The sequence below is a fragment of the Candoia aspera genome, chromosome 1, assembly GCF_035149785.1.
Source record: "Candoia aspera isolate rCanAsp1 chromosome 1, rCanAsp1.hap2, whole genome shotgun sequence".
Lineage (NCBI taxonomy): Eukaryota > Metazoa > Chordata > Lepidosauria > Squamata > Boidae > Candoia > Candoia aspera.
This window is the reverse complement of record NC_086153.1, coordinates 76358726-76376058: the sequence shown is the minus strand read 5'-3', so window position 1 is coordinate 76376058 and position 17333 is coordinate 76358726. Positions and strand designations below refer to the sequence as shown.

The 17333-nt window shown below is 39.2% G+C and overlaps 1 protein-coding gene across 2 annotated transcripts in view; it reads left to right on the top strand.

Annotated features, from left to right (window-relative positions):
* SMOC2 (SPARC related modular calcium binding 2) overlaps positions 1-17333 on the top strand; it is a 146637-nt gene that overhangs the window by 100936 nt on the left and 28368 nt on the right. The window contains exons 8-9 of one of the 2 annotated variants that reach the window (XM_063307455.1): positions 2578-2761; positions 8294-8376. In XM_063307455.1, coding sequence (XP_063163525.1) covers positions 2578-2761; positions 8294-8376 — 267 coding nt within the window. Of the gene's footprint in view, positions 1-2574; positions 2762-8293; positions 8377-17333 lie in introns of both variants that reach the window. The other variant, XM_063307447.1, reaches the window with a different exon arrangement.

The window sequence follows — 17333 nt, the reverse complement described above, 5'->3', positions numbered from 1 at the left end:
AGGAGAAGCTCAGATACTTGGACTTTTGTTTGTTTCTGTGAGTGGTGGGCAACATTTATTTAAACTAAATGAACTTTTCTGTTGAGTCCATTTATCTATCGTCTACACACACGTTAACAGTTTTCATACTTTTATTATAAACAAGTAATTAAACTTGTGGATATTTAACTTAAGACAACTGAAATGCTTAACATAATGAATTTAAATTATTTGAAATAGCAGATCCCAAGGGAAGGTTGCAATTTCCTTCAAGGCCTAATGAGATCTTTTTCTTTAAATCTAATGCTTAAATTCTAGATATATTTGAAATAAATTACTTTAAAATAGTTATCAGGTACTATTTCACTGACATGTTTGTTATTTGGTGGGTTTGGGGTAATGAGTGAATTGAATGCCAAAGCTTCATTGACCTCTAGCTTTGGAACATAGGCTTTTCTGATAGTCCATTAATGATCTACTATGTTAATGAGAAAATAAAATTAAGTTTATTGTGTAGTTCTGATGCTGTCTGTCATATGCATATCACTGGATTGTGATTGTACATGCATGTAGCTCCTGCTATTACACAGAAGCTGGTTCTGAGTTTGAGGAACCAACTTCCTATGGGATTTTTCAACAGAGTCCCTTTCAGATCCAATAACATTTATTTAATCTTTAGATGTGATTTTTTTTAAAACAACTTTTAGTTATATCATTGAGACCTGGTTTGGTGTAATGGTTATGGCACCAGGCTAAAAACCAGGAAAATCCTGAGTTCTAGTCCCACTTTATGCATGAAGCCCACTGGGTGACCTTGGGCCAGGCACTCTCTCTCAGCCATAGGATGGCAAACCACTTCTGAAAACCTTGCCAAGAAAACTGCAGGGACTAGTCTGGCAGTCAACACTGACTTGACAGCGCGCACACACACAAAAAACCCTTATTTCATTAGGAAGCAGCACACAGACTCACAAACAGTATAACATAGGTACAATAATAACTTGCAGGCTCTCCTCTCTCTCTCATGCAGCAGACTGAGCAGTGTCCTTACAGGGGCCATACATCTCAAAACCCATATTGGAACAATTTGACTCTTTCCTTTGACAAAGGCTCACAGCTGGAAGTCTCAGGTAGCTACTTCTTTAGCTACTAGGACCATCCTTCTGAGTCAGGTGTCCAATCTACTCTTTCCCTTCTCAATGTTCCTCCTGGTTGCTCAATCCTTATTCTTCCCCAGCTGATTCACTGGGCAGTTTCCTCACCAATGAAACTGCCAGCCTCTCTCTATCCACATATTGGTCGAGCTGCCAATCCGTGTCCTAAATCCTTGGCATATCTCAAGTTGTCTCTTTCCTCTTGTTAGCTACAGGGAGAGGAATCCCAGCTGGGGAAAATGCTGAAGGGGATAAAAGCTTTGTGATTTTTGCCCCCCTTTTATTTCTTGGTTACTCCTAAATAGTCTTTTTGCCTATCTTGACTTAAAGTTTTGTCTCTTATACCTTTATCTCCTTATGCTGCCTTTTCCTAACTCCCCTGGCTTCCCTTTTTGTTTCTTTCCTATTAATTCATTCATTGGCTTTATATGGTGGCCCATCATACATGCACTCAAACCTCTGATCACAACATATAAAACAAAATCTAGCCAATACCATAACAAGTTCACAACACAACTTCACCTATTTTGGGTTCAGCTGATACCCTGGCCCAGCATCTGAGGGAAGCGTCATGTGTTCACAGCCTTCCAGAAGGCCAGGGAGGTTGGGGCCCTCCAGATCTTGGGGGGAGGCTGTTCTGTAGAGCTGGCATTGTGACTCTTCAACTTGCCACACCAACCTGGGGCTTTATGCCTCCTCCCAAACCTCATTCTATCCCCTCTCCCACTTCCTGACGTAAAGGGTGGTTAAATTATAATCCTGGATGCCAGAAAGTCTGGCTACCAACTTTACTGCAAACCACTGGATTGCATGTAGTTTCAGGCTGCAGCCTTATACCAATTAAGTTGGCTATTTATGCATTGCCATTAAAAAAAGAAAACCAATTATTAAAAAGAGGACGAAAGTGGAATATAAATAGTATTGCATAAAATGGGCACATATTTAGAAATGATTACTGTACTATAATCTCACACTATATTTACAGTTTCCTTAGCCAGGGAGCTATTGACCATTTACATACAGACACTATTCTGCCACCCAGTATGAACCAATGGAGACAACTGATAGGAAGGGAAATCTTGATCTTTTTGCTTGGTCTTGATCTTGTTGCTCCCAATTTTCTTTTCAAAATTTGCATTGGAGCAAAGAAAAGATGAGTGGGAAATTCCCCCTGTCCAAAATCCTGTTGCCCAAGGATTTTTGACTTGGGTAAAATTTCCTACTCCACCTTCTATTTTTGTGCACACCCCCCACCCCCATATAAAAGGTTAAAGATTGTAGCAAACTCTCCATTTATTTATAGTAGATTGACACACATAGAAGGAAAGCACAATAGTATCATACCTCAAAACTGGGTATTCCATTGGCTTCATGGCTAATTTATCAATACGTCAATCTGTGCATAGGCAATGTCCATAATTTTATTACTTTTTCTTCCCAGCAGCATCATGTGACCAAGAGCTTCAATCAGCATTAGAAGAAGCTAAGCAGCCCCAGAAAGACAATGTATTTATTCCAGAGTGTGCTAATGGTGGGCTTTACAAACCAGTGCAGTGCCACCCCTCCACAGGATATTGTTGGTGTGTCCTTGTTGATACAGGGCGCCCCATTCCTGGTACATCCACAAGGTGAGAGATTTTCATTGGAGAATTGGTCATATAATCACAGATCTCATCTGATCCCTTTTCACACAGGGACATGTATATGAAGCTGTATGATGTTGCTGTTTTTCACCCAAGAGTCACTTGTTGAGCTGGGCAGCTATAGAAATCAATCAAATCAATCAATCAATCAATCAATCAATAGTCTTAAAGGGCTGTAACCACACAAAATAGGCTATGAATATTGTGAAACAGCTCTTTGTCAGTTCAACATGCAAAAGATGTTACTGTTTCTCAGTGTAATAAGAGCATTAAACATTCTTCACATGTTTTGAGTGCTGACATTCACATTTTTTGTACTGAAGCTTATTGCAAAATGTCTGAATCAGATTAAGATTAAGGGAACGGTCATGACGAGCCATTAAAATAATGGAAAATTTGTTACTGAAAGTGATAGAATTTAATTAAGGTCTTACTGCCCAGCTGCAAATTCTGATTACATCCCGATTCTTTTCAGTGGTTTTATCTAGATTTAGACATGCTTGAAATAAATCAGTAATTTATTTTACATCCCACCTTTCCATCCAACAGCATGATCAAGGTAGTAAGAGAAGAAAAAAAATTAAAACATAATTGCTATGTATAAATAATAAAAACATCAGCAAGACCACTGAAAAGGCCTAAATTAAGAGTAGAGTTTTTTCACTCCTTTTGTAAAGACCAAGAAAGATGGGATGAGCACAACTTCTGGAAAAGCATATTCTACATCTTGAAAGCAATAAGGAGGAATCAGGACTAGTTCATGCCACATTGATTTAGAGTGTGAATGGTAACTCTGACTAAATCTGGCTCTAGTCCATTGGGTCTTCTCATTCATTAATTATTAGCATGCTTAAAACTAATCAGCAAGACAGCACTTGTGGTGAAATTATGCAATTGTCCAACAATTTACCAGGGAGGTGATAAAGGTGGGGGCTTCATCTTTGACATTAATTCAAACATCTGCTCATGTTGGGGCTCTTAATATGGTTTTGTGGAAGTTGCTCTTTCTGAATCTTAATTCTCTTCTATAAAGTGGGAATAACCTTTACAAACTTTAGGGTTAAAAGATTCAAGACTGTAAAGCCCTTCATATTGCAGAAAGTGACAACAAAAGAAGAGAAATGGCATCAATTTTGCAATTAGGGGGAAAAAAAATATCTGCTCTGCCAGCATCCATGTACTGTAGGAAAAGAAATGTATCCTCAGAAGGAGCTTTCTATTATTTCCCAGAAACAGTTCCTTCAGCCCATTTTCACATGATTAACTTCCATGGAGCAACACTGCTGGAACCAGTAGAAAGGAGAAAAATATTTTTAATATGTTGTTAAACAGTAAGTTGAACTTCATGAGTTTCAGCTGAGCCAGAAGCAGGGAAAAGAGCTGAGAGCCTTGTTTAACAGACAAGGCAGACAAAATATCACTTTCCAAATTCAACAACGTAGGCTTGGCATCTTTAGGAATGCTTGTATGGAAGCTCACCAGGAATCAAGGGAGTGTGTTTAGCTTGATACAAGCACAAATGGATTGAAAGTCAGATCATTCAAAATACTGTTTTGGAGAGTAAACTCTAGAAAGCCAGAATATCTGCTCACTCTTTCACAACTTCAGTTGGGGAAGGGCTGTGAGTCGGTAGCATAGTTTATGTTCAATTCCCTTCATCTCCAGATAGGACTGGGAATGATTGTAATCAGAGACCCTGCAAAGACAATGTCAACAACTCTGAGTTGAGTGAACCAGTGCACCTCATTTGATCTCACTTGATCCCTATATTTCTGCCTTATACATGCTTCTTTTGTTCTGAAAATGTCATCCTACTGTAAAAAGATCCTGTATTTCTTATACTTTCAAGGTAGCACAAGATCTTTTATAGCAGTGTTTCTCAACCTTAGCAACTTTAAGATTGTGGATTCAACTCCTAGAATTGGAGAATTCAACTCTTAGAATTCCCCAACTGGTCCTGCTGGCTGGGGAATTCTGGGAGTTGAATCTACACATCTTAAAGTTGCCAAGGTTGAGAAGCACTGTTTTACAGGCTTTGCTGTGACAGATTATATGGCAGAGGCCATATGACTAATGGTGAGGAACAGTGGGAATTATAATTCAAAGGCCAAAGTTTTCCACTCCAGATATATGACCTGGTAAATTGGGCTATATTTTGAATCCTTATGGTAAGAGGCTAATCACTGTCACCCACGGGAACGAGCTTTATAAAACTTCTTCGCTGATTCTGAGATTGACTGTTCACTGTGGGTATGTAGATTAAGGAATACTTAAAACTGATAAGATGAATTTTGCCCTTTGCCCCATTTCTTCACATTTGTGAACCTTTCCCTCTCTTCTGTGTATAATTTGATGGCATGTATATATCCCATAAACATTAATGCATTGCATTCTTGTCTGAAGTTTAATTATGTCATTTTTAAAACATAATCTTCTAGCTCTCATGCCTATTGAGAACTGCTCCAGCATGGCTTGTTGTTGCTACAGCTGCTATTAATTCTACTCGAAACCAGAATTACTCTTAAGAATGCTCAGAAGGCATCATATGACATCATTCCATTTTCAGTGCTATGGGGTTCTGGCCCGAATGGAAAACATTTATGCCACTTGAAACTCCACACACACACACACACACACACACCAAAATGGTCAGGGGCAGAATTTTAATAAATAAACCATGCTCATATTTAATCTCCCCTTTTGGCCAGTTGTTACTTACTTCTGCTAGGCAGAAAACAAATTGAACAAGACTGTGGAGCCTATGGCCCTCCAGATGCTGCTGAACTACAACTCCCAGCATTCCTCACCTTTGACCAGTCTGGCTAGGGCATTGAGGAACTGTAGATGTTCAAAATCTACAAGTTTGACATGGATATTTGCTCTTTGATGAAGCACAACTCTGGAATTAGTAAGAAGAATTGAAAGTAAAATCATGAAATGCAGGTTGTAGTGGAGAAACTGAAGGCAGCAGGAAAAGGGAAGGAATGCAGAGTGAAGTATCAGATTAATTTGAGATCAGGCTGTTTGCCAGATACCACATTAGAGCACCCAGTTCAAAGACTTTTCTTTCATTCTTTGCTTGGCTGGTTAATAAAGGTCATGTGACAACAATTACAATCCACTTCATCCAGAGCTTGCTATCAAGACAGCTTCTGTTCTTCTTACTCTAAAGGGTTCCCTTTCACCCACAGGCACCTATTAACCTGAGCATGAAATTGCATTGCACCTTCATGGAGTATCTTATATCTGATGGGCTATTAGCCAGTTCCAGAAATGTTCATTTCCTTCAGACAATGAGAAGATAAATTAAACATAGGAGGCTGGGACTATTTATTTCATTCCAACAATATATTATTCTCATGCCTAGAACAGTATCAAAACACATCATGATTTGTTACAAGGGCTTGGAAAGAGATTTTTTCCCCCACTCCTTAAATTTTATTAAATTTTCTATCATTGCATAGACTCAACCTCCAACCCTGCACCTCCTCTATATATCCATATGTGTGTATTTATTTTATGATCTTTTGTCCCATCACATATAATCTCATACCCACATTTCACATCAGACACAGATATGGAACCAAAGTGCAAAGTTCAGAAGGGAGTAGGGAAAATGAAAAATGGAAATACAGAGTAAATCGTGCAGACCTAGCTCCCCTCCCCTCTCCCAGGTTCATTTGTGTGTAGCAGATGGCCACACTGTCCCCTAGGGATGAGATAAAAAACATCAGTTGCCTAGGAATTCTAGAAGATTGCATTTTTCAAGCATTCGCAGTGCTCAGTTTGTGAATTCAAAAGCCATTATGTGATAGGAAAAAATATTATCTGACCCTGATATCAGGCTCTTTTTCCTTTCATTTAATTATATAGCATTTGAAAACTGGAAGGTCTCTGCCACAAGTAAATAGGAAAAAACAATAAATACAATGCATATATTAGATACAAGTAGTTTTCTAGCATCTTTAGCCATTTCTCTGCCATCAGTATAGGTAATATGATGGTAGAAAGCTAATCCTACAAATCACCCCTAAATTAGTGTTTATTTAATAACACGATCTGTGATACCATATGGAAATGAGATATTTCCCCTTTGCCCACAATATATTTCAGGGAATCTGATCTTTAAAAACATTTGCCATGGTCTTGTTTCTTGAGAATGATGTCATTTTTACTTGCTTGGCACTATTCCATCCAATTAATAAGCAATAAGTTGAAAGCATCTTTCATTCTCTTACCCAGAGACTTGCAAAGAAAAAATAAATCTTATAGAAAGCAACTGCACATCGTGAAGTATATCATAAATATCAAAACTGCATCCAAGTATAAAGTTGAAATCCATTTTACTTTTATTACTTTGGATTCTGTGATGTCTAGAAGTAGTTCAGATACATGATGCTGAGACTAAGCCATGTCACAAAGAGTTGTATTCATTTAAAACTCTTTACTTTGGCAATCTATCTCAGCTTTTGACTGGGAGTAATATAGATAAAACACTACAGTTAATACAGTGGTAGAATTCCAAATTCTGGATATATGGGTCTCCTTTGCATGGCCATTTTTGCCTACATATTATATATCCCTGCAGTGTTTATAGCTGTCTGGGAATTTTGGGTGCTGTAGTAGATACGGTGGCGCTGCGGGTTAAACCACTGAGCAGCTGAGCTTGCCGATCGGAAGGTCGGAGGTTCGAATCCGCGTGACGGGGTGAGCTCCTGTTGCTAGTCCCAGCTCCTGCCAACCTAGCAGTTCAAAAACATGCAAATGTGAGTAGATTAATAGGTACCACTTCAGCAGGCAGGTAACAGCATTCCGTTCGGTCATGCCAGCCACATGACCACGGAAGTGTCTATGGACAAATGCCAGCTCTTCGGCTTTGAAACGGAGATGAGCACCACCACCCCCGTCGGACACGACTGGACTTAATGTCAAGGGAAACCTTTACCTAGTCCCAATAAATCTGGAAGGCATTGGGTTGAGGTTGTCTTAAGCATGTCTTAAGTAAGTCCCAAGAAGAAGAGACATAGCAATAATTTTATAGTACCATAAGACATTAACAGTGTTGATATTGACTGACTACTTCAATAACTGAACTACAGTTTTATCTACTGAAGGAGGTGCCTCTACAGCAGCGTTTCTCAACCTTGGCAACTTTAAGCTGTGCGGACTTCAACTCCCAAAATTCCCCAGCCAGCATTAAAGTTGCCAAGGTTGAGAAACGCTGCTGTAGAATTTTATGAAATCAAGCACAAGCACTTTGAAACCATTCATGAAAAGCATTTTGGGGGAGAAGAATTGCCCAGGGATTCTTATCTTGCAGAATAGCATGAATTAATGGGTTTTTAGAATGAGCTTTATTTGGCATTTGAGTAAATGTGTGGCTATAATTTTAGAGTTGAGAGTAAGTCAAGTTCTCTGCCAAATTTCAGTGCGATCGCACAGCCGTTGAAATGGTAGAGTTTTCAAATTAAATTAGTATTACCTTGATGTCTTTCCTTCTTCCTGTTCTCCCTTAAGATATGAACAGCCGAAGTGTGATAACAGTGCTAGAGCTCATCCAAGCAAAACAAAAGATGTGTTCAAAGGGCGCCAGCTGCAAGGTTAGTGTATAATAAATGGCGTTTAGCGAGAATGTTTATTCATTCAATTAACCCGAAGAAAGGTTTCATATCTAAAATACCTAAGCAAAAATGTTTGAAATCTTGTTATGCTGCTTTTAGTTTGAGGACCATTACAACCATATTCCAAACTGTGGTAAGTATAAAGGAAATTATATTGCTGTGTGGGTTGTTGATTCAACACAAATGGAAATCAAATACACTTTTGCCATTTGTAGCAATGAAACTATCAAAATGTTATTGAATTTGTGTGACTTAATAACTGAAGTCACAGTTCCCCAGAATGGAAAGTCTAATAGAACAACATGCTTGGTTATCATACTCGAACTATGTACCAATTTATAAACAAATAAATAAATATACAGGATAATCTTTTTTTACCATATCCACATTTCACATCAGACACAGGTATGGAACCAAAGTGCAAAGTTCAGAAGGGCAGCAGGGAAAATGAAAAATGGGAATACAGAGTAAATCTGGAGTGAGCATTGAGGAGACCAAGTTTCCTAAAATACCAAATTATTAATTATGGGTTTAAAAAGGGGGAAAGAAATGACATCTAATACAATCTGACCTAAGCTGGGGAAAGCAAATGTTAAGTGATGAACACAGGGACAATCAAGATCCAACTCTGTGTATGTTTGTCTGTTCATTCTTAGGGACTGACCTGATACTAACTAAGAAAGTTATACTGAGGTGATGATGAATAGCTCAGTAACAATGTCAGCTGAATCTGCAACTCTAATGTGTAACTCTGATTTTTTTTAAAGAGTATAGAATAAGGTCCTTCATAATAGAGTAATAAGTACTGTGGAACTTTTAAAGTTTTAGCAGTGGACTGGCATTGCTAACCTGTTGGTGAGTCCACGGAGAACTTCCCTGGGATCTTATTCATCCTGCAGGCTAGAAATTCCACATCTCTTCTTTAGGGATTTAAACATTAAACTCCAGACTGAGAATTTCAACTGCATACTATAAGCAAGTGTAAATCTTTCCATAATACAGAGAGGTCTCAGCATAATCAGCCAAGTTTTGATGAAGCCTTTTGCTGAGTCAGTTTACTCAAGCCCATAAGCATTTCCTTTTCTTTAGTACAGCTCAGACAAAGTGCATAGAATTCCATATAAATTAATATGTTGGGTTCTAACGTAAACCAAGAATTGAACAGAAAGGGGCCATTCTATACTGGGAAAGCATCTTCTGCTCGTTTAGCAACTATTTTTAAAGCTGATACTCTGCCACAAGGCATAACAGTATTCATCCACTTGGACAAGTGGTCTAAACACTACAAAAACATATGCGGCAGTAAGTGAGTCTACAGCCATTGTTCATGTGATTGTGCTTGTTAACTATTGCATTTCTACTCATGAGTCTTCCCTTTCAACCTTGAGCCTTCTCTTTTTAGACACAAAATCAGGCCAAAATGGCTGTGTCTTGGGATATATAAATATATAAGGAGTGAGGAGAAGAAACAAATTCAGCATCTTCTAGCAGATTCTGAGTAATCTGTGGGACTACATATGGGATGCTCAGTTGTTTTTTAATCTATATGTTTATTTTTAAAATATTGAAATTCAGAGAAAGCAGGGGGAAAAAGCAAGATGATGCAGAAAAGACTGGCCAAGTCTATATTTGACATTGGGTGGCAATATATATATTTTTTTCCAGGAACAAGATTGACAATGTAGTACATAATCAATGGATGGGGGCAGAGTCTGCATTTCCCCCTTTTCAAATTAATCAGCATATTTGCAAGGCAAGATGGGAGGGAGCTATTGATGCAGGGTGATGAGTGGTGTGGATCTGAGGCCCTGCAGGCTGTGAGTGTTGCCTGCTGGAGAATCAAAGGTTATGTTATCCAGGTCTCAGTGAAAATGGGGCTTGTGAGTCCAGTACCAACATAGTTAGAAAATGAAGAGGAGAAGCTAAATGAAATTGCAGGGACTCTTGGTGATTGCTGATGGTGAGTAGTAGAGCTTCAGTACACTCTGTGATGAGTCCTAAGTGTAACAGCCATCCATCAATCATTCTAACACTGACAGGGGGTAATACCTACTGGACAGAACATATTGGCACATGATTCCAAGGTCTACAATTGCATTTCTGAACCCAGCTGGATCTGGAGGGTAACAGGAATGACTAGCTGTTGATGTACAGCTCTGAATATCTGCACCTATTTTTAGGGGTCAACTCTGCAAGCCCCTGGAGGGGGAGACTGATTCATTTTCTAGCAGGCCAGATCTGAAGTATTTAGGGCATCCACTTGTAAAACACCCTGCTTCTCCACAAATACACCACTTAATTGATGTATTTGGGGGGTGGGGGCTTAGGGCACTTATTTGTAAAGTATTCACATTCTTTGCTATATACAAATAGCTCTTACATGCATTGACCAACTTCCCGTGCAGGTAAAGAACCTCATCTAGATCCTAGCTACAGCTTCCAAAGTTGATATTAGTAGAGTGGGGGAATTAAAGAAAATAGTGGTGTATTCTCTTCTCACCCATATTTTGCCATAATTCCTCAAGGCTTCACTCAATATACATATCCAAGTAAGACCAAGATGAATGCAGACAAAACCTCTGGGGTGCCCTGATGAATGAGTTCATCTTGTATTTCACCTGATAGCCTGCCCTTCTTTCACTTGGTCAATTTCATTCCAGCCCACATCCTGAAATAACAGCTGAAGATCAGCAGGATAGTTTTACACCAAGCCCTTATCCTCTTGGAAGTGACAGATTTCACAATTGGTGCTCACTTGCTTGACACTATGCTGTGTTTCCAAAGTGGTGCAGGTATTAACATATAAAATCAATTTACAGATACAAATCAGAATTAATAATACAGTAGATCTATCTATAAATCATCCTATAGAGTAGAATAAATGTTCAATTAAAAACCATTAAATAGTTTTCATTGCCTGTCTAAACTTAAGCCAATTCAGTTCCATTCTAAACTCCCTGGGGAGACAATTCCAGATTCTGGAAGCCCATAATCATGCTGTTGTAGAAAAGGCCCACAGTCTTTACAGTAATTTTTTGGTAGGATGTAGCAATGAAGACCACAAACTACATAAAGGGTCATGTGGGAAGAGGTGACCTTTCAGATATTTTTGTTCAAAACATTTAAAGAATCCTGAATTAAGCCTGGAAACTGATTGAAAATTACAGCTGGTGTAAAACCAGTGTAACATAAATCTATAATAGTTTGATTCCATAAAGCAACCTGGAATTTTGCATTAACCGCTGTTTCCACATGCTTATCAAGAGCAACCACATGCAGAAGGTATTGAATAATCTAATAGAAATGATAGAACCAGAGAAAGGAGCACAAAAACATGTCAACTGAAGCTCAGTAGAGGCAGAATAGCTATGAATCTCATCTTTTATAAGAAATACAGCTCCATTCACAATAGACTTAACTAATCAGAAACAATAATTGCTAGCCAACAATCAGAAATGTTACTTTGTTTGAATTAAATTATGTCTCATATAGTAACTAGAGAGGCAGTTTGGTGTAGTGGTTAAGTCATCAGGCTAGAAACTGGAAGACTGTGAGTTCAAGTCCCACCTTAGGTACAAAGCCAGCTGGGTGACCTTGAGCCAGTCCCTCTCTCTCAGCCCTAGGAAGCAGGCAGTAGCAAGCCACTTCTAAAAAGCCTTGCCAACAGGATCTTGCCAGGCAGTTGCCAGGAGTCAAGACTGACTTGAAGGCAGCAGCAAACAAACAAAAACAAATACATCTAGTAATATAACCAGGTAATGGTACAAGATTTCCACAATCCCTTTGGCTTTAGTTCAAAAGAAGAAAGCAGGGTATTGTTTGCAGAATTATTATACTGGATCCCAAATTGTTTTGTGTTGCTTCCCAAGTGGCTTTATGTGGATTGGCTAAAGTGCAACACCCAATATTCTGCATCATTGTCCTCAATGGCTAGGACTGCTGGGACATAGGCATCCATTCTAGAAATAGGCATTACAAAACAACTGGAACCCAGTATTGCCATGTGGACCCCATGATTTAATCTACAAGGAATTAATGCAGCACTACCATCACCACCACCTTCTGGTAATAAACAGCTAGGAAGGAGTAACAATATTACAAAATATACCTTAAACTCCACACCAGCTGAACATAATCTCAGAAGTTACCATGGTTGATTATTTATTTATTTACTTACTTACTTATTTATTTATTTATTTATTTATTTATGTATTATTAAATTTATATACTGCCCATCTCACTATAAAAGTGACTCTGGGTGACTTATAAATAAAAATGATAAAATCATTATAAAAATAGAAGATAAAAGAGGAAAACTAAAAGGCAGAGAGAGCATCCTAAGCCACCAACCACCCCCAGGGCTGCCTATCACTCTCGGATACCCAAGCTAGTTGGCAGAGCCAGGTCTTGATGCTCTTCCTGAAGGCCAGAAGAGCAGGGGCCAACAGTTGCCAGGGGCAAGATGTTCCAGAGGACGGAACAGAGGGCAACAGCAGAAAAGGCTCTCCTTGACCCCACCTGTCAGAATTCTTTAACTGATGTTGTCTGCAGTATGCCCTTCCTGCCGGACCGGGTGGGACGAGTTGATATAATTGGGATGAGACGGTTCCTCAGATTACATACCTGAACTTCACTGGAAGGATCAGCAGGAATTATTGTTTGTCAACCATCAAGGCTGTATTAGTTCCTAAATCCACATTGAAGAAGATCCAAATAATCAGCTTCATCATGAAAAGTTGAATTATCTTCTCTTATCCTTTTGTCCTGTGCATCTCAAAATTTGTTTCAGAGGTTTGGGGGAAGCAGAGCAATTTTTGAGGGCTTTAAAGGGGGAAAAAAAGTCTTTTGTCTTTCTATTCCATAGAAACAGTTCAACTGCATTTCACCATATGTTTGGGAAATATAGTATAAATATTCATGTTTGAGGAAATAAACAATTTGGTCTTAGAAAAGCCTCCTTTAATGTAAGTGGGAAAAGCATTACAGTAAATGATATTTACAGTAGTATTTACATGCTTGTATCCATATTATTTAATATTAAAGTAAACAAAGTTCCCTTTGAGTTGAGCTTGATTCCCATTGACTTAAATAGATACTTCCATACAATTTTCTTGGCATGATAAGGAAATGGTTTACCATTGCCTTTTTCCTGGATCTTTTTCAACATCCCAATTTAGCATTTAGCCCTGGTATATCCAGGTGATTCCCCATTCAAGTACTAACAAATATGGGCATGCTATGGGTCCCATCAGCCAAGGAATGTGGGGACTAGAAGGCATGCCTTCTCTGCTGTAGCACCTGCCCTCTGGAATATTCTCCCTTCAGAGATCAGGATGTTCAGAGGATGTTCAGAGACCCTGTTGGTCTTCCATAAGGCCATGAAGGGCTGGTTATGTTCCTGGGCCTGGGGCCCCAAGTGTGTTAAGGGCCCTATTTCTTGGCTATATTAACATCCATGCATTGTTTGCTTGGCAACCATATATATTTATTTTGTACGTTTAATAGTTTCTAATTATTTTAACTGTTTTATGGTTTTTATTATTGTAAACTGCCCAGAGTCACTTGTTGAGATGGGTGGCTATAGAAAATAAATAAATACATAAATAAATAACCAAGGCCAATCCAATTTAACCTCCTAAATCAGATAAGTTGACCAGGGGCTTCCATCTGCTAGGGCATGTAATATAAGCTACCTATTATTTAAGAAAAGGCTAGTATTAGTTTTTGTAAGTGTTTTTTCTAAGTAATTTTAATAATTTCATTCACCACGGTTTACACACTCTTCCTAGAATTAATAATTTAAGGGAAATGTTGCATAAGAAAAAAAATTGAATTAATTAATCATGCTATAAGATAGATAAGCAACAAGTTAACAAAGAAAAATGGATCAAGTTTGATTGGACATCAATGCACACCATTCACAAAAGGACATTGCGGTCATGTCCTAAGGCAAGGCATTGTAGCTAGGGGTTAACTTCACTGATCAAATAAGACTGATAAGTAAACATATATATTATTTATTATTAGATCAATTTATATAGCTACCCAATAGACATGTGACTGAGTTCAGCATACAGGGTTAAAGACAGCATTGTAATTTTTAAAAGTTATGGGTAATAAAATATATTGCATTACAGGCAACTTTAAAGAACCCAAAAATCCCCAAACAAACAATCAAGATGGACATGAAACCTCCCAGCTGAGTACCTGGGGGAATACCTTCTGAAAGGCAGGCAGGATTGGGGCTATCTGAGCCCTGGAGGGAATGCTGTTCCAAAGGGTAGGCAGAGCAACAGAGAAAGTGTTATCTCCTGGGTCCCATCACATAACACTGTTTAAGTGATGGAATCTGGAGCATGGGCCCCCTCTCAGAGCTTATTAGATGAATAGAAGTAATCAGAGCTAGATGCTCCTGCAAATAACTAGGCCTTTTGCTATGAAGGGCTTTATAGGTAACAACCAGCATCCTAAATTGCATCCGGAAGCCTACTAGTAACTAGTGTAGCTCACAAAACAGCAATGTTACATGGGGCTACCCTTGAAGAGTATATGGAAGCTACAGCTGGTGCAAAATGTAGCCACGCAAGCAGTCTTAGGAACCCCTAGAAGGGCACATATAACACCGTTGCTGCATGAGCTACATTGGATGCCAGTTTGCTTCTGGGTCTAATTCAAGGTGTTGGTTATCACCTTTAAAGCCCTACATGGCATGGGGCCAGGTTACCTGAGGAACTGCCTCACCCCCGTTACATCAGCCTGTCCCACCCGGTCAGGCAGAGAGGGCATGTTACGGACCCTGTCCATGCGGGACTGCTGATTGGCAGGGTCCAGGAAGAGGGCCTTCTCTGCCATGGCACCTGCCCTTTGGAACAAGCTTCCCCCGGGGGTAAGACAGGCCACCACTCTCCTAGCCTTTCGGAAGGGAGTGAAGACTTGGTTATGTCACCTTGCCTGGGATGGGAGGGGGAACAGCTATTCGTGGGGGTGGTTAGCATCGTGAGGGTGCCACGGAGAAGATCTCATCTCCCATCTTGAATTTTATATTTTATATTTGTATTTATATGTATTTATAGTTATACTTATATTGAGCTGTTTTTAGTAATTGTCATTTTTATTATCTGTAAGCCGCCCAGAGTTGTTATATGTGAGATAGGTGGTAGAAAAAAATTAATAATAAATAAATTTTAAAAAATGTTACATAGGCACACCAAGGTGCTCCCGTAACTGCATGTGCTGCTGCATTCTGGACCAGCTGTGGCTTCCTGAGTGGTCTTTAACAGCAGTCCCATGTAAAGCACATTGCAGTGATTCAATGAGAAGTGACCAAGACATCAGTGACCACAAGTAGGGCTTCCTGATCCAGGAGTGGGCACAGTTAGAACCCAAGCTGGATTTCTGCAAAGGCCCACTAAGCCACAGCTGCCACCGGATGAATGGTCTCATTCAGCAGCCTCTTGTAGATATTAAACAGGAACAGGGAGGAACCAAGCAAAGTATAGGCTTCTCCTTCCATCAACACTGATGGGAGCCAATCTTGAAGGAAGGAGAACCACTATAACCCTTTGCCTTCCACTCCTACCCCTTGAGCCAAAGCAGACAGATACCATGATCAGTGGTACTGAAGGCCACCAAGAGAGCAAGGAGGGCCAGGATAGATGTACCACCACCCCCTTGTGATCCCACCAGGGATCATCAACAAACACAGTCAGTGCCACTTGGCACTGTGCCCAAGCCTGAAGCCTGGCCTAAAAGGACCCAGATAATCCATTTCCTCCAGAGCCTTCTGAAACTTCAGCCCAACCACCTACTCAACAACCTTCCCAAGAAGGAAATGTTGGAAATGGATTGGAAATTATGTGACACTGTTGGGCCTAGTAATAAATTAGTTTTAAAAATTAATCTGCTCACTTAATAGGCATTATAGACAACTTATATCTTGTAACTAGTCATACAACTTGCCATGCTCTAGAACTAGCAACAATTGACAGGAGGTGCACTAAATTTGCCAATATTTCAGTGATCATTGCAGGAAATTCATGAAAATGTTCTTTCTTTCCTATGTCACATGTTTTATCACAGCTGAAACTTATGCCAACTGGCTTTGAGCCATATCCCCTCAAGCCTTTCAAAACAAGCTGTTTATTTTATATACTTGGGTTTAATGAGGTGGTACTTGGCTGCATAGCATCATAGCTTTTGAGCCTGGTTAATACTGTAATCTGCAAAACTTGACGGCTCCCCTGTTTATAATTGGTTCTCTGGTTCAGATCAGTGAGATCTGCACAATAGGTTGCTCTTAGTTTAAGAGGAAGAACAGTTTGATGGGCAAAAGTCAGAAAAGTTGAGAAGCGTTTCTGTATACCTTGGAAACAATTGCTGCGTTTATAATTACAGTATTTTAATTCTGTGTAGAATTACGTTTCTTCAGTATAAACTGTTCAGGAGATTTCAGAGAGGTGTAATGTTTATAGTGAGGCATTCCATACAAATAAATCCCTTCAATCCATCAATACACATAAATCCCTTCCCCTCCATTTGCCACCTGGCTTTGCCAATTGTCTTCCTCTCCCAGTTTGAAGGGTCTGTCCCCACTTTGAATTGGGGACTTTTCAAAGATTTTCCAACAAATGAGATGGGAATGGAGAACAGCTTCTGCAACTCATTTCTGCAAACCAAGGTATAGACTCTAGCATGCTTTTGAAAACAGAAAATGGTATCAGTATAGTTTAATGAGATTATTATGTTAAGAATTTTTTTTATTGTATGAAGAACACTTGTCTTAACAAACTTTGAACAGAGGTGTTCATATATTCAAAGATTCCTTGTATCACGTCCTTAACTTTTTCAACAATATTGCTTTGTTTATCAGGGTTTCTCAACCAGGGTTCCCTGGGAGATCACAATTTATTTTAAAAATTATTTCAAATTCAGGCAAC